At 38.4% G+C, this 22,776-nt stretch overlaps 1 protein-coding gene across 3 annotated transcripts; it reads right to left on the bottom strand.

The window, feature by feature from the left end:
* Positions 1-22,282, bottom strand: GOSR2 (golgi SNAP receptor complex member 2). Of its 3 annotated transcripts, none has more exons than XM_003768414.3 (6): positions 22,069-22,282; positions 11,694-11,758; positions 9,649-9,757; positions 8,715-8,847; positions 4,996-5,136; positions 1-2,486 (listed from the first exon to the last, which is right to left on the bottom strand). In XM_003768414.3, the coding sequence occupies exons 1-6, from the start codon at positions 22,179-22,181 to the stop codon at positions 2,325-2,327; spliced, it is 723 nt and encodes a 240-aa protein (XP_003768462.2). In that variant the 5' UTR covers positions 22,182-22,282; the 3' UTR covers positions 1-2,324. The 3 variants fall into 3 exon arrangements, with proteins under 3 accessions (XP_003768462.2, XP_031821828.1, XP_031821829.1); XM_031965968.1 differs by lacking the exon at positions 22,069-22,282 and adding an exon at positions 21,482-21,842; XM_031965969.1 differs by lacking the exon at positions 4,996-5,136.
* Between the last annotated feature and the right edge of the window lie 494 nt (positions 22,283-22,776).

Below are 22,776 nucleotides of genomic sequence, written 5' to 3'. Positions count from 1 at the left end.
TTATGAGCCACTGCTCCCTCCACTTTTTTTTTTTTTAGATTGGAAATATTTTCAGGCTGATATTTCTGAGAGCCCAATTATTTGAAAGAACTAATGTCACAAAATTCCTGTACAGACTAAGACAGACCCTTCCTCAGTTGCTGGTCTCCCAAAACAGAATTTTTCCTGTTCCACTAGAGGGTGCTCCATCCCCAGCAAAGAGCACAAGCTCACAAGAACAGGGCCACTGGTATTTCAGGAACAATGTTGCTGATGGGTATAAAAGAAAACCATCCTGCTAACTTTTCAGAGGTAGTTAATGGGTGGAGAGGGATGCATCCAGTGAGCTCCTGATAACATTCTTCCCTCAGTATTGCTTTACCACAGGCAAACAGAAATGGCTATTGAGGTCATCCTGCTCCTCAAGTCACACACACCCACTTCTGCACTGTCAGGTCTAGTAAACCTCATGGTGCAAACGAAAATCACTGCAATTACAAAGAGTGTGGAGGCCTGGGGATTTCTCATACTGCCAGGTTCTATGCCCAGAAAAGGTTTACACACCTATACCATAATCTAAAGTTCTCATCAAAGCAGTCTGATGATCTCAGCAAATTCAGAGGGTGGGGCTTCTAGGAAGCCTGGAGTCTAGAATCTATGCATTTCAAAGGGCCCTTCTGCAAAATGGCAAAAGTCTTCAGGTCTAAGGAGCTCCTCAACATCTACTGTCTCAAGGGGCATTTCCATCTCTTTAGCTAGGTTCCCAATCTGAAGAGCTATTTCCCTCCTTTAGAACCTGAAGACTTCCTGGCATAGATCACTGGTAACTCCAAAGACCACCATCTGTTGGTAGTCTGTCCACCAGTTGAACAACTGTGCATATAGCCCTCATTGCAGAGTGTTACAAATTTGTGTCATTTAAAAACTAATGGTTTTCATCATAAGAGTGGTCCCATACATATACTTAAGAGATGAAGATATATTTACAGAAGCAAGCTGAGGACAAAATATGAGGAAGGGAACTGAACCGAAAGGAAAAAAATAGAGAAGAGGCAATTAAATAGTACAGGTAACAGTAGAAAGAAGACTGACAAAGATATACAGTTATAGGACAATGAATTAAAAAAGTAGGTTAAAGCCTTGCTATAAGGCTATACAGCCTTGGAAGAGGCTATCTACCTCTTTAAGGAAATTTTTGCTGTGAAACTCTTATTTCCAACAATAAATCCCCTTAAATCGGGCCCAAGACAAATCTTTTGACATCCACCCTACCGTTAGATTCAGAGCCACTGGCTGCTATTAACATATCTTAGGGAAGAAGACTGTAGGTAAACTGGTGCTGTTACAAAATCAAAAATAATCCGAAATAGGTAAATTGTTATTCTGTGCTCAGAATTTGCCTTCCAATCCCACTTCTGTGGCTCCAAAGGAAGAGAGAATGGAAGGGAGAAATTTGGAAAAGTGTTTTTCATGTGGTATACTTTGTGAACCCCCAAAATCGAGTAAAACAAACCATTCTTTATATATAAATCAGAATACTAAAATCTTCGGTCTTAAATCCAATAATCCCAAATATTAGTTTCATTTTAAAAAAGAAAACACTGTAAAACTCTAATGTGTAAAAATTAACTCATTGTTAACAGTATCTTCATTTCCCCCCCCATTCTTCCCATGTTTATGGTTAATGACTCCAAGAGGAATGCTAGAAAATACTAGGCTGCCCTGGTAGCAGGGTGGGTTCAATCTGTACACTTATTTTTTGGGAGTAGAGGGTAGATGAAAGTTGGAGGAGGAAAGCAACAGTTGGGTGAGAGGCAAAAAGCAGAGAACTAATCTTCCTGCAACTGGTGTATGGAATAGATATCAAATTTTTCCCTTATGGACTTTGGAAGAGATACCTGTTCCAATCTGTTCACTGACCCCTCACTCTACCTCCAATCCTGTTCCACATGGCTAATTGCCACAAGTATTTGAGCCTTCTTGTCAATAAGGTTAATATCTTTAGATTCTTCAGACACAAAACACACGCTGTGTGGGTAAAATCATCAAAGCATTTCACTTTTTCTTTTCTTCTTCAAAATCAGGGTGAAAGAGGTTAGTTAACTTGGTTCCCAACAAAGCTTCTTGAGTGGTCTTGGCTTTCCCCTCCACGGGGTTAAAGAAAACTAGAGTTGTTTTGAAACTCCTGCTGGGTTATAGATGAAAATTTTTCTGAAGTGGCATTCACAGTTATGATAGGCAGTATATCTCAAAAGGCAGGCAGGCGCTCTGTCATTCACACACACACGCACACACACACTGACGCGTGCAATGGAAACACTTTCCAGTCATTGGGCTCTGCTTGCTCATGTCAGATACTGCACCACCAGAAACATGATCACACAGGTGAGAAGCATCCCACCTATCATCAAGTACTTGTCTTGGAAAGCCCGCTTCTCAATAAGTCGCATGACAGTGTTAGATAACCCCAGCGTGTTAGCAATATCCAGGATCTTCTTCTGAGTGCCCTGGAATCAACAAGAAGGAAAAGAAAAGAATGCATGAGCTTTTCTCATCCTGCACAGGGGTGTGTATATTTGTTTATAACTGATGGTGAAATTGGCTTTATCAACAGGCATCTTCTTGTTCATCCCAAAAAAGTAAATATTAAAAAAGGTAATCACAATAACTTTCCTTATATACAGGTTCCTTCTCTGCTGCCTGCAATAAACTTTCAGGTCAGCTGGTTCACCCACACTAGCTTGCTCAGTCTGGAAGAATACCACTAAGTTTAGTCTGTGTAGTAGGGATGGGACTGAAATGAAGAGCACACAATTCATGTGTACTATGAAAATCTAAAACAAAAATTACAACAGAAATCATCACCAAAGTACTACCTGATGCCAGGATGAAAAGGTTTTATTTTTTAAGCCAACAGACTAAGATACTCACTTTGCTTTGCTTCACAAAAAAATTTTTTTTAAAGCATTTTCAACTTTTCATGAAGTAATCTGTATAAATAAATCCTAAGATAGAAGTCCACAGACATAGAGGCAACATATGCAGATGAACCACTTGCATTCTTCCTGGACACCTAGGATAGCCTTGTTGCATAAAGCAATTGTTCTTAAGCCTGGAACTAAAAGAAATCTGAGCAATGTCCTTGTTTGTATTCTGTGGCTGGTAAGTAGTGGTGACATGTGTGAATATAATGATCTAATGAACTATTTACTTTTCTTGGTTCCAGAGGGCAAGTAATTTTTCTACTATGACTAGATACCAAAGCCCAAGATTTGCTGAAAATGGTCTCATATTTGAAAAATTGGTTTGTCATTTATGATCAGGATGCCTGCAGCCACTTCGCATCAGAGTATTATTCTCTGTCCTTTCAAATGAGAAAAAACCAAAATCCTCTGGCAGTAGAGTACTTTGAATTTTGGAAATCCCCTTTGGAGATGAATAGCAGCTTTTCATAGCAAGTAATGAACTAACAGGCAGGAGTGGCCAGTAGAAGAAGCAATATAATACCTTTATAAGCTTGTTAGGAGGTACAGTATTAACTCCTGCCTCAGAAGCATGTTTCAACAGCAAGATTTGACTGACTGTGAATTACTCAATAGCAATATATCATTGTTCTTGACTAGTGCTCTAAGAGACCAATAGCATAGCACTGTGGGGCTAAGATCAGAATAGCTCTAGGTGTCCCTGGCTTTGACTCAATCAATTCAACAAATGGGGAAGCATCCTTAAGAAGATGACAAAGACACTTCAAAATCGGGCAGAACCAAATGTGAAGCAACTCTGCCATTCCTGTGAATGAATGGGATGTACCAATTTCAGTTCCATGTAACAAAAAGATGAGGGTGATGGACTATTTGAATTTACTAGGCTTGTCTGGTCCAAAAAAAACTTAGATAAAAGGTCCACTTCCTAGTAACTGTTTCTCACATCCAGTGGCTTCATTCTCATGAGTCCCCCACCCTGATAATGGGCATAAACCACATCCTATTCCCTATCAGGGCCATACAGGAAAAGGGTTGGGGCTAAAATATCATAATTGACATCAGGAAAATGTAATGTTTTGGTAAAAAGCTCCCAAGGCCTTTTCACCTCACCAGTGCCATTGCTTCCTGGATTACCCACAACTGTAGAGAATGAGGGAAATATGGCTACTTATTGTAGATATGTAGAATCAGAATCTCTGAACCAGATCTTTGCTACAATTGTCAAATTTCATTATGAAACAGTTTGGAAATAAGTAAGTGGGACTTGGGAGATCTTGTTATTAGGTTGTCTTAGCATGATTTCTACAATAACATCAACGCACAACTGAATTTCTCACAATTTAAGCAATTATCCAAATGCTGATAATGAACTTTATATATATGTTTCTGAGGATCATAGATTCAGAGCAAGAGGCAAGTTTGAAGGCCTCTCATTTGGAAATAAAAGCCCAAAGATGCTCAGTGACTTGCCCAAGGTCTCACAGGTGGTATGGGGGATCTGGGACTTGAATCTAAGCCCTCTTAAGCCAAATTAAATGTCCTTTCTAGCACTATGTCACCTACCTGAACAGGTCACTTTCACTGACTCCTTATTATAAAACGCATTTTTATCACGCAGGAAATGAAAAGACTTTGAGGGCAAAAAAAAAAAACCAATGAAATATTTTTCTCAAAGTGTGGTCATATCATAGGTCTAGAGGCAATTTTCTACCACATGGGGCCTTTCTAAAGTCAGGCAAGAAAAGAACCAGGAAATGCTTAACAGCAAAAGGAGTCTGAGACTCTCCTAGACTATCCTAACAATTCACTCAAAGTCACTTTCAATACAAGTGACCAGTATGTGTCTGATCAGAAATTTCAAACTTGAAGGCTTTATCACACACACTAAGATTTAGAGGAAGCTTAAGTGAAAAACAAACCTGAAAACCCCACCACCAAAATCATCAGGGAAATTGAAACCACCTTAAATATTAGACAATTGGATGAGATCCAAGCAAATGGCCTTGGCCCCATTCCCTAGAAGGAGCCCCACCTTTAGGGTCATTCTCTGGGCCCTCAGTCCCTCCAGAATACTGTGCCCGCCTCCAATGAGGTCATCCATGCCGTGGTGAACTTTCTGGAGGGAGGAATTAAACTGCAGTGATTCATCCATGGGTATGGTGGTATCAGAGTCCTGTGGAGGAAATGCAGGGTCTCAATTAACGTTGCCTGCTTGCTTACCCATCCAATTTCCTAGGGCCCTACCACTGATCATTTTGGCTACATTAAACCCTAAAGTTGGCAATAAGCAGGGGAGCAAAATTCAAAAAGTATAGGGTAGAAAAACTCCAAAAGTCAAGGTTGGGAATGGCGTATGTTGATGTAGTGGAAGAAGAAATTCCCTTGCTACTCTCCAATTTAGGTCTTTACTATTACTGTACTGTACTGGCACATGTACTACTAAGGCTTGCCTTACTCCCCACCTCAAAATTTGGCCTGGGGAAAAAAATCCTCTCTTCCTCTTTGTAGATGCACATGTATCACTTTCTTGACCATATCAAAATCTTTTCATTTCACTTTTTCTCAAGAGAAAAAGCATTTGTTTCCATTCTTCAGTCACTTTGTGTATGGACTTATGGTCCTTTCAACAAGCTCTCTAACGGTGGTTTACTGTTTCTTAATTGCCTACATAGCCCAGCAGTGTTATATATCACATATGTGTCATAGAAGCATATTTTTGAGTGAATGAATTAAATGCAATGGTAGAGAGGAAAAAGTAAAACTTGATATGGATCTGTCCATTTCCAAGTCTTTGTGAGAAATTAACTGTTACTTGTGGTAAAGGTGACTCTGACACAGAAATGGATTACTATGAATAGCAATAATAAAGCTCCCAAATCACTAAACATTAGTACTGTTTTTTCAACTTAATCCTTTACTGGATCTGCCATCGAGATCAAAGCACTGACCCATGACCATCAAAGTCCAAAACAGCTGTTGTATGTGTGCAGATGTGACTCTGTTGTCACTATCCTGTTACAATGCTGAGGAAATAAAAGGATTTGTCTTTGGGATCATTTTCACCTTTGGGTATAATAGAAAAATCTTTATTTGCCTGTGATCACCTTTTTAAAAAAATTCCCTTCCCCATTTGGGAGATGGAAAGATCTGGTTAACTGAAAGATTTCATAGTAACAGAGGCAGAGCACTGAAAACTCCACTTGCATCCAGCAAGTTTCCAGTTTGGCTATGATAAGCATTTATTAAGTACTTCCTGTGCACCTGGCAGGCAGTCTGAGATTTTCAGACTCTCTAGCACAGATGGACTCTGAGATAAAGAAACAGACCAACAGGCTTGAGTCTTCGCACCCATGTGGGCCAACTCAAAATCAATTAAAAGTATTCAGAGAGAGAAAAGGCAGGCCCATAAGGAAACAAAATATTCAGCCTAGAGGGAATCAAGACAGATCAATCAAGGATCATGAAAATAAAGAGAATAGAAATAATAGTAGAGAAATTAGGTCTATCCAGTCTCAACGTAGGGTAGGGTTGGGGGCTACTTTCATTAGCATTTCTAATTACCCTTTCTTGGCATATTATTTCTAAATTTTTACCTTTTTTTCTTACAAGTAAGCCCCTGAAAATGTACTCTTGTCATCTGGTGTATGTAGCAACTTGGGGAGAAAGAAAAATGGTGAAATGGGCAGTGTAACTGGGACCCAAGATGGCGACAAATGAATGGGAAGGTAATTAAGATTGGATAAGTCATAGCATGGAATAGAAGGAGCCTTCAGAGAAGGTTCAGAGGCCAGAAGGTTCAGAAAATTCATTCCTTTAAGCTGGTTTTCTAGACAAGAACCCTATAAAATAACAAAAGGCAAAAACTATGGTTTCAAAGGCAAAGATCTCCTACATACATTTTAGGAAGAAGTTGGTGGTCTGAGAAGTTGATAAAGCTCAGAGTGGCCTAAAGTTATTTCAACAATGGATCCTTAGAAGCAGCAGTAGTCTAGTACTGTGCTCAATACAAGGCAGGCATTCATAAAGTGTTGACTGGCTGAACAAATCATAGTTCTTTCTCCATTTATTCAATAAGCATGGAGTACCTACCTGTTCTACACCTAGTTTTTCCTGGTTCTATACACTTCTTTTATGCTTAGATGTAGTAGAAAAAATATTTAGCTTGAGTCAAGAAATCTAGATTCAAATCCTGCCTCAACCACTTATTTGATCATGGGCAAGTCACTTAATCTTTCAGATGTAAGCATCCTCATCTATGAAATGGGATCAGCAGTCCTTGTACCTTACAAGGTGGTTGTGTGAAAAACTCTTAGTAATCCTTCAAATATTATGTAAATGTCAGTCACTTTTATTATCTTTAGCATTTCTAGATGCAACACGGCACAATGCAGAGCCAGCCCTGAAGCCAGGTTCAAATCCTGATAGTTCAAGTTCCTGGGATGCTTAATCTCACAAAGTTCCAGGCTTTTAAGACACATTGTTGAGGAACAGGTGTGAATTGGCTTGGCAGAAGAAATTCATTACTGATGAAATAACCAGTTCAGTTTAAAAAAAAGAGAAACTAGGATTATTAAGTTTAAAATGCCTATCCAACACTCAAAATAATCTTACAATTATGCCAAGTCTTAAGTTTTTTGGTCACACTGTAGAATAATTTACAATATACTTGGCAGCCATAGGAAACAACTTACTTTGAAGAAAAAAAAAACTAAATAGACTTATTTCAACACATTTGGGCAATTCCCTGTGATGAGCAATGGCAACAATGAGAATAATCCATCAAGTAGCAGGTCTGAATTATGATAGGTCTTTTTAGTGAAAATACAGGAACAATGTCATCATAATAACTCACCTTATAAAATATTTCATACATAGCAGTGCACAGACTAGTGTAATAGGGAGCTGTATATTGGACAACTTAACTTTTAAAAGTTCAAAATGTCCAAGAAAATTTATAAGAAATCTATTAATAAAAACAAATAGGTCACTTTTGAACCAAGCTCAATTCTGATAGTCCAAGTAAAACTAAACTGTTAACAAATGTCTCCAAATTGCTATTTAGTTTGGAAGCAAAAAAAAAAAAAAAAAAAAGAAAAGAAAAGAAAAGAAAAGAAAAGAAACTGAAACCAGAATCATATATCAGTAGGTGTAAAATAAGAGGCTCTAGGCTCAAATCTTAGATATATCATTCTAGCCATGGAAGTCACTTAACTTTTCCAGGACTCAGTTTCCGCTTTTATAAACTTGAGCTCATACTGTATTTTAACCTTATAGCAGGTATGGTGAGGATCAAATGGATGTATGTAAAAGTCATTATTAGTACTCTCATTATGTTAAGTATTTTAGCATCATAAATCATTAGACATGAGTCTAACCTATCTCACAGAGCACAATACTTGATGCCTGAAGCAGCTTTCAAATGTTACCTTCCTTATGAGCTGTTTAAGTCCTAATCATCTGACTTTATCTGATCAGAACATTTTTTCCCCACCACGTGAACTTCTATTTTCTTACACTTGAATAGTTCATCTAGGTAATTCTTCTATCCATTCTTTTAATTTAACTGCTTCTTTCTTAAATCTTTACATTTGCAAAAGAGTTCAACCCACATTGTTTCTCTGAGTCAATGCAAGCAGGTCCCTGTTCTTCCCAGTAGGCCCTTGCCATTGCTCCTAAAGTCATATCCCAGCAAAATACAAAGTGCCTGACTCTCCACCTGCCCTTCTCAGTGGCCCAGAACGACTGGCTTACATTTGTGGTGAAGGTTCTTGCCAGAAGCTCTTCTCGCTGTCTCTCCTGTTGCTCCCTTGCATATCGCCGATGTTGGAAGTTCCTCAATGCAGTCTGCAAGTGTTGTACATCATATTTTAACTGGTCAACACGGCTAGAAAGAAGCGATAAAGACAGAGATTAAATTCCAGAAAAAAAAGAGAAAAATTTGAAGTAGGCAAGATACTTATTTAGGATAGAACATTTTTTTTCCTTTCCTATCCCCACCCACTTCAGTAAAAAACTGATTTTGATCAATGATGTTGAAAACTGAAGTGGCCGACTGTGTCTGAGTTAGGGATGTACTATATCCAGGGACCAGCCACTCTACTTCAGTGTCTGCTGGCTCATGACTCTGAAGGCAGGACAAGGAGCAGGTGACAGGAAACAGGTCTGATGAACTCTTTCTGACCTTTCCTCTGTTCCTCTCTGTAAGGGGCCCAAGGGCAACATCAGCTCAAACTGTCAATAAAGATTTAGAAAACATTTGAGAGCTGGAGTAGTTTCCATTTTAATTTCATGGCCGGATAGCAAATGTTAGATCAGTATTTTAATTATGAATTGATTGGTGAAAAAGATTAAAAACAAGATTGTACTCTGTCCTAGGAACCCAGTGGGGATCACAAACCATAGCAAAGGTGACCAGGTAGTAGTCGCCCAAGGCCACAATTCTGACCCTCTTTTTTCCTACTCTGAGACCAGAAAAACCCTGCTTTGGAGGCTAATATGAATAAGACAGATGTGTAGCAGGAGAGCTAGCACCTGATTTGTGAGAAGCCCATCTCCCTGGCAGCCTCCCCTCACAGAGACTACTCCTGCTGCCCCTGTGAAGTACAGTTTCTACCACTATGAGAAAGACCTGCACCAGGGACTGACTGCCAAGGACCACAGTTCTCCCAGAGGCTCCAGCACTTACAGTTTGGCGTTCTGGCGCTTATTAGGGGGCTCTTTGCTGGACAAAATCTCCAGGCGTTCCAGGCTGCTGAATATCTGGTCTATCCTTGCTTGGATTTCATTTTCTACTACTACATAAAAGAGAAGAAATATAATTGCTGGAAAAAGATATAAGAAATTTCAAGCAAATATATCTTTTCCCTAAGATCCTAACAAACTAAAAAAACGATAATTTCAAAAGAAAAAAAAGTTGCAACAATGGAAATCAAAGAAGACTTTTCTTTAAAAAGAACTTCTAAAATGTTATTTCATCAAATAACTTCAGCACTCTGGATCTTTAGTTCCTGTAATATCAAGTGCTATAACAACTATATATATATTTTAAACAAAGTAACAGATTGAGAAGTAATTTTTCCTAATTTGAGAAAAGTACAATTAGTATCTGAAGCCAAGTGAACATTTCAAGCCAAATGCAATATTTGCTGATTCAGAATGTTATTCTGAAAAACCCAGAATTCCCACTGCACCCTGACCATAGGACCACCAACATCTTCCCAAGTCATGGGGTCAGGCTCTTCCAAATTCCCACCCCTGGAAACATGCATCTTCATGGACCTTGCCCTCCATTCAGCTGCTGAAACCTCCCCTTTGTGCTCTCTTCCAATTGAAGTGCAAACTCTTCTAAGAGCAGACTATCAACTTCTACTATTTATTCCAGTGCTTAGCATTTGGTATATACTAAATGCTTAGTGCTTAATAATAACACCCCTCCTGTTTTCAAAATCAGTTTCTACCAAAAATATGTGTGACAGAGAGAGAGAGAGAGAGAGAGAGAAAGAGAGAGAGAGAGAGAGAGAGAGAAGTAATGGAAGAAATGAAATGATTTTAGCTTGGAAAATACATATGAAAGGAAGGAAAGTATGAAGCAATTAGAAAAATGCTACAATTAAAGACTTCAAATCCTTATCTTGACACTTAATAGTTGTGTGAACACTAGCAAGTTTATTTTACACATTTCCTAATTTAGAAAATGGTATTAATAATATTTATAGTATCTATTTCATAGGACTGTTGTATAATCATTTCAAGGCTTGCTTTAAATAGCATAAGAAATCTCTACAATATAACAACAAATTTAGTAGTTGAGAAAAATCCCAGGAGGGAATCTGATCAACCCAACTATTTTCCTTGTCCCTGGAATTCCTTTCAATACCCAAACAGAAAGTAGAAGAGTAATTTCTAGGAGGCAAAATCTATCTGAATAAGGGCTAATCTGCACAAAAGGAGAGAAAGTTGTTTTTAAGACTTTAAAGTATAGTGACAGACTAGTATAAAATGTAGATATTGAACACTATATTCCATTGTTCAGCATCTCTCTAATGCTTCTATGCCCATAGCTAGTTAATTGTTATATCAAATTGGGACTCAAGGCGTGGAGATGGAGGTAGTGGGAGGAGAGAAAGCAAATGAACAAGATGTTGTTAAGTTGTAGAAAGGAGAGAAATTAATGTACCAGCAAACAGGGAAGAGGCAAGGAGGAGGTCCCTGGATACTGAGATGTGTAGATAATTAGAATGAACTATACCACTCTCTTAGAAAAAAGGATTTTTTAATAGAAAGAAATGACATTCTTCCCCAAAGAAATCATGGTGTGGGAACAAAACTAATTAATATTGCTATTAGTTTCTGAATAATCCTCCTGAAAGGTAGAGGTTTCAGCTTAGAAAAATCACCAATCCCAGAAAGTCTCTCTGAATTTTTACAGTGCACATTCCTCTGAGAACTATGTAATAAGATTAAGACAGATGAAGGAAAGGCACTTCCATTTCACTAGAACCATGTCAGGTTGAGTGGAGGGGTAATGGGAGATAAGACTTGTGGGATTCCTTGGTGCATAATCAAGGAAATCAGTGAATTTGCCATAGGCTTTTACTGCCCACTTTAACTACAAAACTCATTTCAAGCTGAATCATTTGGCCCCCTAGGCAAAAATGCAGTAAGGAAACCCAGCCCATTAACACTGTGTCATCAGAGCATGGGCTCCGGTCTCCACAGTTAATTACTCACGGTGCACAGACTCCTTGTCTGACGTCTCCAGGCGTCCCATGTGAGACTGGATTTCATGGACCTGCCTATCAAAGGAAGGGTAAGAGGAAATTGAGGAATTAGAATTAATCAACATCTATTCAGTCAGGAAAGACTATTTTAAATGCAAACAAGTAATAGATTTAAAATCTGGCTAGAAAACTGTACTAGAATGCAGGTATGCTGCATTAAAAGGCAAGAAAAATTTCTAATATTTTGACTCTAGTACCATATTTTTGGACAAAGAACTATTTCCAAGTCCCAATTTTTACAGTTACTCTTTGATATGAAGAAATTCTAGTCTCTTTCTCAAGATATTGTGATCTCAAAAGCCATTTATAAGATGTTTCACTAACCACTTGGCTCTGCCTATAAGTAAGACAAATGAAACTTTAAATCTTTTATAGGTGACATCCCTATGAAAAAAAAAATTGACCAAAACCTCCAATAAGTCCTGGCTGTCAGTGGAGAAAATGCTACAAAACTTACTTCCTTGTTCAGTGAAACGAGGATGACATCTACCGCTCTCTCACCTCCTACATCCAATAAGTTCCCAAGTTCTGTAGATTTTACATCTCTCACATCTGTTCCAATCTCTTTATTCATTCTAATTCATGTTCTGACCAGGACCCCCTGATAGGCTTTCCCTTTGAAAAGAGACTATTTTCAGTCTTTTTTTCTTGAATCATTGTCTTTTAACAGCAATCAAAATAATCTAAGACACAAATATGACTGTATGATTCTTCCTTCTCAAAAAATTTCATAATGCCTCTACAATAAAATACAAACTGCTCAGCTTGGCACTTAATTCCACCCAGTTGAGATCTGACCTATTTTTCCAAGGTCATTTCACATTTTACCCCCTCATTCACTTTATTTTCAGTCAATTAGCATGCTTGCTGGTCCTCCGACTGGGAATCCTACATCCCACTTCTGTGCTTTTGCATGCCTAGATTTTTCTCTTCACTTTAAACTCAGATTCTTTATGAAGCCTTCCTTTCTAGATTCCCCTAGCTGTTTTAAGTATTCATTCTTAAAGCCTGTTGTCTGATCTCTCATTTGTCTCATTCACTATCTAACTCTGCATTATATTTATCTGTGTATGTGCCTTGTCCCTCAGTAGAATATAAGTTCCTTGAGGGCAAAAATTTCTTGATTTTTATTTCTGTATTCCTAGTCTAGTACAATGCTGTGCATATAGCAGATATTAAATATAAAGCCTGTTTGATGACTTGACAAACTAGTTAATAGCTAAGACTCTGTATACATTGGCATTGAGTTAAAGTCTAAGGAAGACAGTTTTGAGATGCACAAGATGATTAGGTAAGGAACCTTCATGGAAGGAAGAGGTTTTGAATATCTACCTAAAGGCAGGAAAACCATGACTTGAAAAAGAAGGTGAGAATACAGTGATGAGAGTGAGCAAGTCATATAAGGATGACAAAAAGCAAATGTATGTAACTGCAGAAGAGGCTAATCCAAACAGCAGAGGGAGGGAGGGAATAGGAAGAAATAGCTCAGTATTTTGGTACACAGTAAATGAAGCTTGGACTTCACATAACATTTGGGAGCTTCTGTGGGATTCTAACAAGTCCCAAAACACCACAGCAATTTAATGATTTGAGGATAGCATACAGTGGTAGACTTTAGAGGTAGGAAATTGTTGCAGTAATTAGCATTTAAAGTGACCGATGTCTGGAACGTAGTACAGAACCGGCTGAGCATTAAAATTTTTAAAATAATCATCAAGGGCATGATGTCAACTTAGAATTAATGCCCAGAAAAGCTTTTAGCCTCTGTTGCTTAATATTTTTTTGGTCAATGACTTGGATAAAAGCAGAATTAGCAAACTTTTGATATTTGGACATGACAAAGTTTGGAAAGATATGCTGACAGTTTAGCATAATAGGATGAAATTAACAAAAATGAAATTGACCAGAAATAAAAGCAAAGTGCTATATTTGGGTTAAAAAAAATCAATTTCACAAATGCAAGGTGGGGGCAAGCAAGATTTAAAAACTACCTAGGGATCCAGTAAATGAAAACTAATGCAGCCTTGGCCTATATTAGGAGAGGCTTACGTATCCAAGACTAAAGGTAGTCCTTCACTACTTTGCCCTGGTCAGAACACATTTAAATAGGTCAGTTTTGGAAAAGACATTTTAGAAAGGATACTGACAAGCTAGGGATTATTCTCTGGAAGGAGCTAGGATGATGAAGAGACTAAAGACCACAGAATGAAAAATGGCTGAAGGAACTAAGGATGTTGAACTTAGAAAAGTCTTAAAGGAGACAAGATAGCTGTCTTTAAACATCAGAGAGGCTGTCATGTGGAAAAAGAATTAATTTGTTCTGCAGAGTCCACAAAGTCAAACTAAGAGTGATGAGTGGAAATGACAGAAGTAGATTTAAGCTCCATGGAAGGGAAGCTTCTGAACAATATGGGTTGGAACAAGCTGCCTCAGGGGTCATGGGCTTCCTTAGATTGGAGTTCTGAGAGTAAAAACAGTATCACTACTGGTCAGGAATGCTACAAAAGCGTTTCTATCCAGGTGAAGGTTGGTCTCTGGACCCCTTCCAACTCAAAATTAGGAATAGCATGATGTGGGGCATCAAGCCTCCCAGGAAGCATTTAATATTACTGCATATTGAGCTGCCTGAGGAGATGTGTAGCCCAGCAAAGACTTAGATAGGCATGAGGGAGAAGGGAGCCAGGATCATCATGTGCAACAGAGTGGATTTTATTCACTATTGATCCATAAGGGAGAACAGAAAAAAATGGTAAGTAAAACCCTTGGCCTCCAATATCTAAACACCAGATCTAAACCAGAACTACATAGGTCCTAATGCAAGTAGGCAAATTTACTCCAAAATTATCACTGAGAAGCGGGAGAAAGCTTGTAACTAGAATATGGTTTTGAATGGCTGCATCTTATTCAAAAGAAGTTACATGAATAAAAGTGAAATTAAAGGGTAGCACTACATTTTAAAACGACACATTCACAGGAGGAAAATCAGTTAACTAGAAAGGAGAATTATATAGTAGAGAGCATTTGGGTAAATAACAATAGAAGGAAAAACAAGCAAAATTGCTACTGGTGTATGATATAGACTACAGGGACAGGGAGAAGAAAGAAATGGAAACTTGAGAAACAGACCACAAGACCATATTTTTTCGGGAATAGAGTAGTGATGGAGAATTTCAATTATCCAGACATCTGTTGAAATTCTCTCTGCAAAAAAGATAGCAACTACATGCTTATTAACTTGCCTTAATGATAATTTCAACTTTCTAAGGTGGAAGAAGCAATAAGAAACTGGTAAAAGAAAAGAAAAATGGTAAACTCTAAAGAATGAAATTCTGAGACTATAAAAAGGAACAATTCTAATAAGGAGAAAAAAAAATGGAAGTTGTTCAAAGAGGTCAATGTGGAAGCTAGCATGGAAATTTAGACAATAAAAAAGTTTTAAAACTGTATCAGGAGAAGGGGGATACTAAGCGGGAGGATCAAAGAAGGGACAGGGCCCTTGCTTGAGGAAAGAACAAAGGTAACAGACAAGTTAGAAAAGACAAAGCTGTTTAATCTTTATTGTGTTTCTATTTTCTCTGCAAGAGTATGATCTTTGCACTGGAAATGGCAGGACCAAAATTACAAACAGGAACTTAGTAACCAAGATAAATAAAAAATATATAAAAGAATACTTGAGTGACTTGAATGAATTCAAGTTAACTGAATCAAATGATCAGGTACTTAAAAGAACTACCAGTTGTAACTGTTAAGTCCCTGTTAGTGATGTTTGCAAGACTGGTTGTAAAATTATCACTAATAATTGAAATAGAAATAAAAGTAACCCTGAGGTTTTACTTCACATCTGGCAAAATGGCAAAGAAGACAAAAGATGGGAACACAGTTTATACTGAAGGGGCTGTGGAAAAACTGATGCACTCTTGGAAGAGCAGTGAATTGACACAAATATGATGGAAAGCAATTTGGAACTATGCAAATAAAGTGACTAAAATGACGATTTGAGATAGAGTTTCCACTGATAGATATAAACTCTCAAAGAGATCACTGAAAAAAAGAAAGGGTCTACATAAAAATATTTATAGGAGTACTTTTTGAGGTAAAAAAGGAAATGGAAGCAAAACAAATGCTCATGGAATGGGGAAGAGTTAAACTGTGGCACATGAATTGTAAAGAAATATCACTAAGCTGAAAGAAATGATGAACATGAACACAAGCATAGAAAAATTTACATGAATGGATGTAAAATTAAGTAAGCAGGGTCAAGAAAACAATATATATACAACTACAATATAAATGGAAAGAACCACAAAAAAGTGAAAGTAAATGCTGCATGATTATTTAGAATACCTGCTCATAAGGAGAATATATTAGAAGACTACTCCCTCTGCTCCATTTTAGAGGTGGAAAGTCCAGAGATGTGGTACACTGCATATAGTAGACAATTAGGATGATGAAGAACACTGAGTTCATTTCATAGGAAGATCTGTTGAAGGAACTGGCAAAATTTAACTTGGAAAAAGAGGCTCAAGGATCATGTTACCTGTCTTCAAGTAGTTGAAAGGCTATGATGTGGAAAAGGGATTACATATTCTGTTTAATTCCAGAAGTTAGAACCAGGAATAATGAGTGTCATTCCAAAGAAAATTTCAGCTATTTGACCTGTCCAAAAATACCTGATGACCAGGGAAGTAGAGGATTGCTCCTCAATGGATGCTTTTGATCAGAAGTTGAATAATCATTTGTTGGGTATGTTATAATTTGTATGAGTATATCAAACCTTTTAAAAAAACTGTAATTCTGATCCTTCAATTGGCAAGTTAAAGGGAGACAGGTTTCAGTTTGATATAAAGAGAAACTGTCTAGCTGCCAGAAATGGGATGAGTTGCCTCACAAAAACTCTGCCATGGAAAATAGCAAGACAAGAAGTAGTAGGTAGATAGATTACATGCCATTTAAAATCACTACAAATTGTAATTGTGGATCCTAGGCATGGGAACTACCAAGAAAGCAAAGTATCACCACTGATAAGCCTTTATCATAGGTCCCCACCATATTTCTATCTGTTATATTAACTAAATCTTAGTCTAGGAAGGCTATTGCTTAAAAAAAAAAAAAGATGGCAGGGAAAACCACTGATTTTTCCTATTCTCACTTCAATGTGCTTTGAACAGTCCAATGGAAAGATAGCCAATAAAGAGGTTCTAGTTTTGATGTGGCATCAGTGAGGCATAATGGAAATATGTGAATATGTAATCTAATCTGATACCCTGAGTTCTAATTTCCACTCTACTATTTATTACTTGTGCGGCCTCTGATAACCTATCTGAGTCTCAATTTCCTCACCTGGATTACAGGATCTTTTAAATTCTCTTCCAATTCAAAATTCCACAATCTACAGATCTGAAAGGACCTAACTGCAAAATAAGGAGTGCAAAAAACTTATTATGGGAACAACTGATTTATATCCAGAAAGTCTGTTTTAAACCAAACTGGGAACCCCCCCAAACAACAAAAAGTATGGCTATCTGGGAGAGTAAGACATTAGAACTCTGTTAATTGGGAAGTACTATGAAATGGAAGTTTTTAAAGATCCATACTATGCTTAATTGATAACAGAAACTATCAGTATTGAGGGGTTAGTGAAACAACCAGAGAGCAACAAAGGAAAACAGAAATAATTCACTGTCTGAGGCCTTTTAGTTTGTTATGTGTTGAATGAAGATTTTAAGAAGAATAAAAAAAACTGACTTTGTGAAATCTATTAAATACAATCTCCACTTTACCTTGTAGCCCAAAGTTCAAAGTTGATAAAGCAAATGCAAAATAACCTATTCCACCTTCTGCTTGAAAGACAGATGATCTATAAATGCATTCATTTCTTTTATCTCATCCTATTGCTTCTACATAGCCTACTTGTCAAAGGACACTGTTCCCCAAGGAAAACTTAAAAAAGAAAAACTTTCTGGTCATGATGGGGAACAAAGTAGGATGTCTTTAACATATACCAGAATCTAACAAATGTAGATAAAACTAGTCTATTAATTTTATCCTAACATATAAGACCAAGCACACTATTATGTAGTAAAAAAGTTTACTTTTTTTGGCCCAATTTATTCTCTACGTGGGTTTGACTGAACTCAAATCAAGTTAGACAAGTACAGATTTCAGGTACCGTAACTAATTTCAGTGCTCCTTCAGACGTGGCAAAAGATAACAAGTTTGAGTTCAAAGTTCTAGCAAAACAAATAAGCCATTTCAATCATATGTTTTCAAGTATCCTCATTTACTACAATTGTTTCTGCAACCTCAAAAGTTAGGGACTGGCATTTGTATGGTTCAATACAGTATGATTAAGAAAGCTTTTTTTTTCTTCCTCTTTAAAAGATACTAAGAATCACAAATGTTAGAACTGGGATTAGTGGGGTCATCCCATTCAGTCTAATTTTACAGACAAAAAACCTAAGCCCTGAAGAGATAGAGTGCCTCGTTTTCATCCAGTTGGCACATTAGCTTCACTGTTAGTAGCAGAGCCAAGACTAAAATAGAGATCTCTTAACTCTGTTCATTATCTGCAAAGTAGTATATGAATTCAGGCCATCCAAGTGAACGCACATAAAGATTTTCTGGCAATTGCTGGAATATAATCTCAGCACTTACACTCCATGATACATATTATGGAGCACTTTTAGTTGTTTTTTTCTCCCTACTGGAGGTGATTTATGCTGAGCTACTCATACTAACCTTGAGACCAGTTGTATATATTTAAAGAAAACTGACAATTGGTCTAGAAAATAATCTGAAGGGCTTTGAATGGGTTTTCTTTTTACAAAACAAAATGGACTACAGACCCATTAATAGCATCCTCTAACCAAATAAGAGTAACTACGTGAGATGTCTTAATAAACTCTTAAGAGCCATACTCCTATAAAAGATAAATCCTTAGTAGCAATGAAATTATCTTATCTTAGATCACCAAAAATAATTATCTTTTAGATTATATCATAATTTGTTTTAGCACGAGAAGAGGATTCCCAACAGAGGCAAATCCTACTATTTTGAATAAAAAGAAGGCTCTATGGATTATCCATAGAAAGTTTTATACTGATTAGGTTACAATGAACTTTCTTAAAAATATGAAATGTTGAACTGAAGTAACTCTCCGGTTTTACCTTATATATTGAAAATTGATTTTAAAAAAGTGCTAAAACTTTTGTTTAGCTTTTAAAGTGCTTCATAACCAGATCCCAACCTATCTTTTCAGTCCCAGCTTTTATCAGAATGTGAGTCTTAAATGTTGAAAACTCTTAGTTCCTTTCTTTAAGCAGGAAAAAAAAATAACTGTTCATGGTAACCAGGGCAAGATAAAATATTACTCTCCTTGGGAGAGATTCTCTTCAATTGATATGCTAGTACTTTGCTTCTTTTTGAAGTTGTTTTAAACCCAGGAAACCAAAATGACAGCTGTTCATATACTGGGGTATTTACCTCTCAAGGCACTCTATTATGCAGTCAAATAAGCTTTCTCTGTGCCTTTGCTTTGGCTATTCTTCACATTTGGAATGCATCTTTGCTTAAAGAATCCCTCTCTTACTTCAAGAAGTACTTAAGTACTTCTTTGGGAAACCTCTCCTGATCACACTCCAACTGTTAATGCTCTCCTTCCCTGTCTTGTATTTATTGTCTTTATATTTAATTTGTACAGACTGACATATGTACTTGTCAACCCCAGTAGAATATAAAGCTTCTTGGGTAGGGATAGTTCCCCTCTTTATATGTGTATCACGTGTTAAGCACAGTCCCCAGTACATAGTAATAACTTCTACTTTATTAACTGATTAGAGAAATGGGAACAGTAAATGTTGGAGAGGATACAGAAAGACAAGCACACTAATATATCTGGAAGAGATAGGAACTGGCACAGCTATTTGGAATTATGCAAGGAAAGTGATTAAATTACACTCCCTCTAACTCACCGTTTCTAGCACAGGGCATAGATTCCAAAGAGGTTAGTTCCAAAAAGGCAGGAACAAAGGTCCAATATTTACCAAGATATTCTCATGAAGCATGTTTTGTGGTGGCAAAGAACTGGAAATAAGGTGAGTGTTCATCAACTAAAGAATGACTTTAAAATTATGGCATATTAATGTAATAGAATGTTATTGTGCCATTAAAAATGAAGAGAACTTTGGAGAAAATTTTTAGATTTGTATGAATTGATAGACTGAAATAAGATTACTCAAAATATAAGTAGAAACTAATGACAATGTAGAAGAAAAGATCACTAAAGAGAAGCCAAACTGAGGAAGTGAAAAACCAAGCACAGTCCTAAGGAAAAGAATAAAACATAAAATCATCTTCTTGTCAGACTGGGACAAGGGAGGGAAGAGAAGGGGAATGTCTATCAAGGCAGAATGCTCCATAGTTGTTAGTTGTCACTATATCACCTGCAACTTTTATTGCTGCCCAGCTCTCTCCTCCTCAGAACATTCCACCTGCCAAGCCACTTATTTAAGGAGTTAAAAAGCTATACAAAAAAATTCATGATCCCAAAAGAAGGAAGTGTGGGTATTCTTTCCCTTGACAAATCCAAATTATTTCTTTGCTTTACCTCCCAATCCTCTAAAAAGGGAAATGAGTTAGATAGTGATATACACATTAAAACAAAATTCTACCATAACACAATTTAGAGGTCTTCTGGAAGTCATCGAGATTTTAACCATTCTGCCATCACTTAATACTTGTTCAATGCTCTAAAAATCTATCCTTTCCAAGTAAAAAAAAGCCTTAGATCTTTCCATTAAGAATTTTAATTCTAGTTAAAATTGTTGTATAAGACAAATTTCAGCTTAGCTTCAGGAAGCCTTGGGGGTGACTAGTGTGGTGACATCCAATTTCCCTACACTGGAGTCACTTAAGTTATTATTATTAGTTATTATGAAAGACATTTTATTGATTTTAACTTCTCATCATCTTTAGTCTGTCTCCTCTCTCCTCACATTGCCACCACTACAGTTCAGTTCCACTTTATCCAAACTATTTCCCCTGTATCCAGTTTCTTCAACAATCCATTCCCCAAAAGTGGCATATTGAGATTTCTAAGAGATAGGTCTGATCATGTCAATCCCCTGCTCAAAAAGCTCCAATGGTATCCACTGCCTCTGGGATAAACCAACAAATTCCTCGGAATTTAAAATCCTTCACAACCTGGCTTCAACCTATCTTTACAGGCTTGTTACACACCACTCCCTCACCTCTATTCTAACTCTCAACCAAAGTGGACGACTTGCTATTTTCCATAGCCAATATTTCATTTCTGAACTTCTTTACAAAGGTTGTACCCTGTTGTCTGCAATGCTTCCACTCATTTCCTCTACTTCTTGCCCTATTTTTCAAAGTCCCCTCCTGACTCCTAAAAAGTTCCCAAGCCACCTAATTACCTGAAATATTACAGGTGCTTAATATTTGCTATCAAGGACTGAAGACTGCATTATTCTCTCCTTCCTCTGCCTTCTTGAAACTATCTATCTTAACACATTGCAACATTCTTAGTTACTCTAGCTTGGAAAGACTGACCCAGTGCTTAGTGACATCTTTTATCACGAAGGTTTCCCGTTTAACTAAACATTGTGTTTCACTAGAAAGCCTAAAGAAAGTAGACAGAAAAGGAAATGAGAGAAAAACAAAAAAGACCAAAGAATGGAGGAGAGGAAAAACTGAGGCACGGCAGTGAAAAAAACTCACAAAAAGTAGGTGCGCCTGTGGTACAAGCTGCCTTCAACTAATCACTGGATTTAAAGCTGGAAGGGACGTTAAGAGATCACTTTGCCTCAGACGCTTACGTTTCACCGGGGAGAAACTGATGCCCGGGAAAGTGAGGTCACTTAGGTAGGAGAACTGGGATTTGAACCTAGATCTCTGGACTCTAAATCCAGCACTCTTTTCACTACACCGCAACGCATGACGCCGCCAAGTTCTTCCCTGAAACAGACATTTATTAGGCGCCTGCTGAGCTCAAAGCCCCGGGCTGAGCTGGGCGGAGAGTACGGAGCGTCCCCTTCCCATGGACCCGTTCTGAGACCCGGGATTCTGAATGGTGAACTCGGGCCGGGGTCCTCCAATCTGGAGAGCAAAGGGGGCTCAGCCGAGGACTGCCCCTCCCACCACGCCCCCCACGGCTGAGAGAGCCCAGCCTGGAGTAGCGGCGAGAGGGAGGGGGATCCCGACGTCCTCGTAACCGATTGACCGACATCCGATGCCCTCGACCCACCACCCCACCCCTAGGCCCGGGGCTCCTCCAGTCCTGCGCCCCGGCCCCATCAGGCCCTCACTTGTGGGTCTGCTGGTACAGCGGCTCCATAGCTCGGTCCCGCCGGCTCCCGGTTCCCCTGAACACGTCCACCACAAACACACTTCCGGCTTCCGGTTTAGGGCCCAACACCATTTCCGGTCCTTACTTTGGGTTGGTCACATAGATACCTGGTAAACTAGCCGGAGAATAGGACCGAAAATTATGCCAAAGGGAAATAAGAAAAGGGTCTTTTATAGGTCTCTACTGTGGCAATGAGCAAGACTGCCTAGTTCATTCAGCAAGAGATGTCGAGGATAAATGACATATTTGAATCGGGCGATTATGACAGGTAGTCTTGGAGGACCCTCATGGGTCCTGAGTGAAAGGAGGAGACGGCGAGGAGGCGGGGAGCGCTTGTCTTCTGCTCTAGCCCCGCCCCTCCATGGGGCGGTCGCGTTCGGCGCCGGTACCCGCGATTCTTTGAGTGGGGCTTGGTGTCCTGGAAGTCCGGGTCCTCTGTAGCTCTTCCGCCCCTTCACGCTGCCACGTCTTTGCCCCTGCGCTCGCTTTCACGTTCCACGTCTTGCCGCCGGCAAAGACTGGGCCAACACTCTCCGAATCCCCTTGCGCCTTCATTGCTTCTCTTTATCCTTGGGCCAGAGATCCGCGCCCGTGTAAAACCTCGAGGCTGCCTTTCCTCGGTGCGCCTAGTTCGCCCGCTTTGTGTCGTTCGGCTCCCGGCTCGGAT

The sequence above is a fragment of the Sarcophilus harrisii genome, chromosome 4, assembly GCF_902635505.1.
Source record: "Sarcophilus harrisii chromosome 4, mSarHar1.11, whole genome shotgun sequence".
NCBI lineage: Eukaryota > Metazoa > Chordata > Mammalia > Dasyuromorphia > Dasyuridae > Sarcophilus > Sarcophilus harrisii.
The sequence above is the reverse complement of the archived record's forward strand: the minus strand, read 5'-3'. Positions and strand labels throughout refer to the sequence as shown.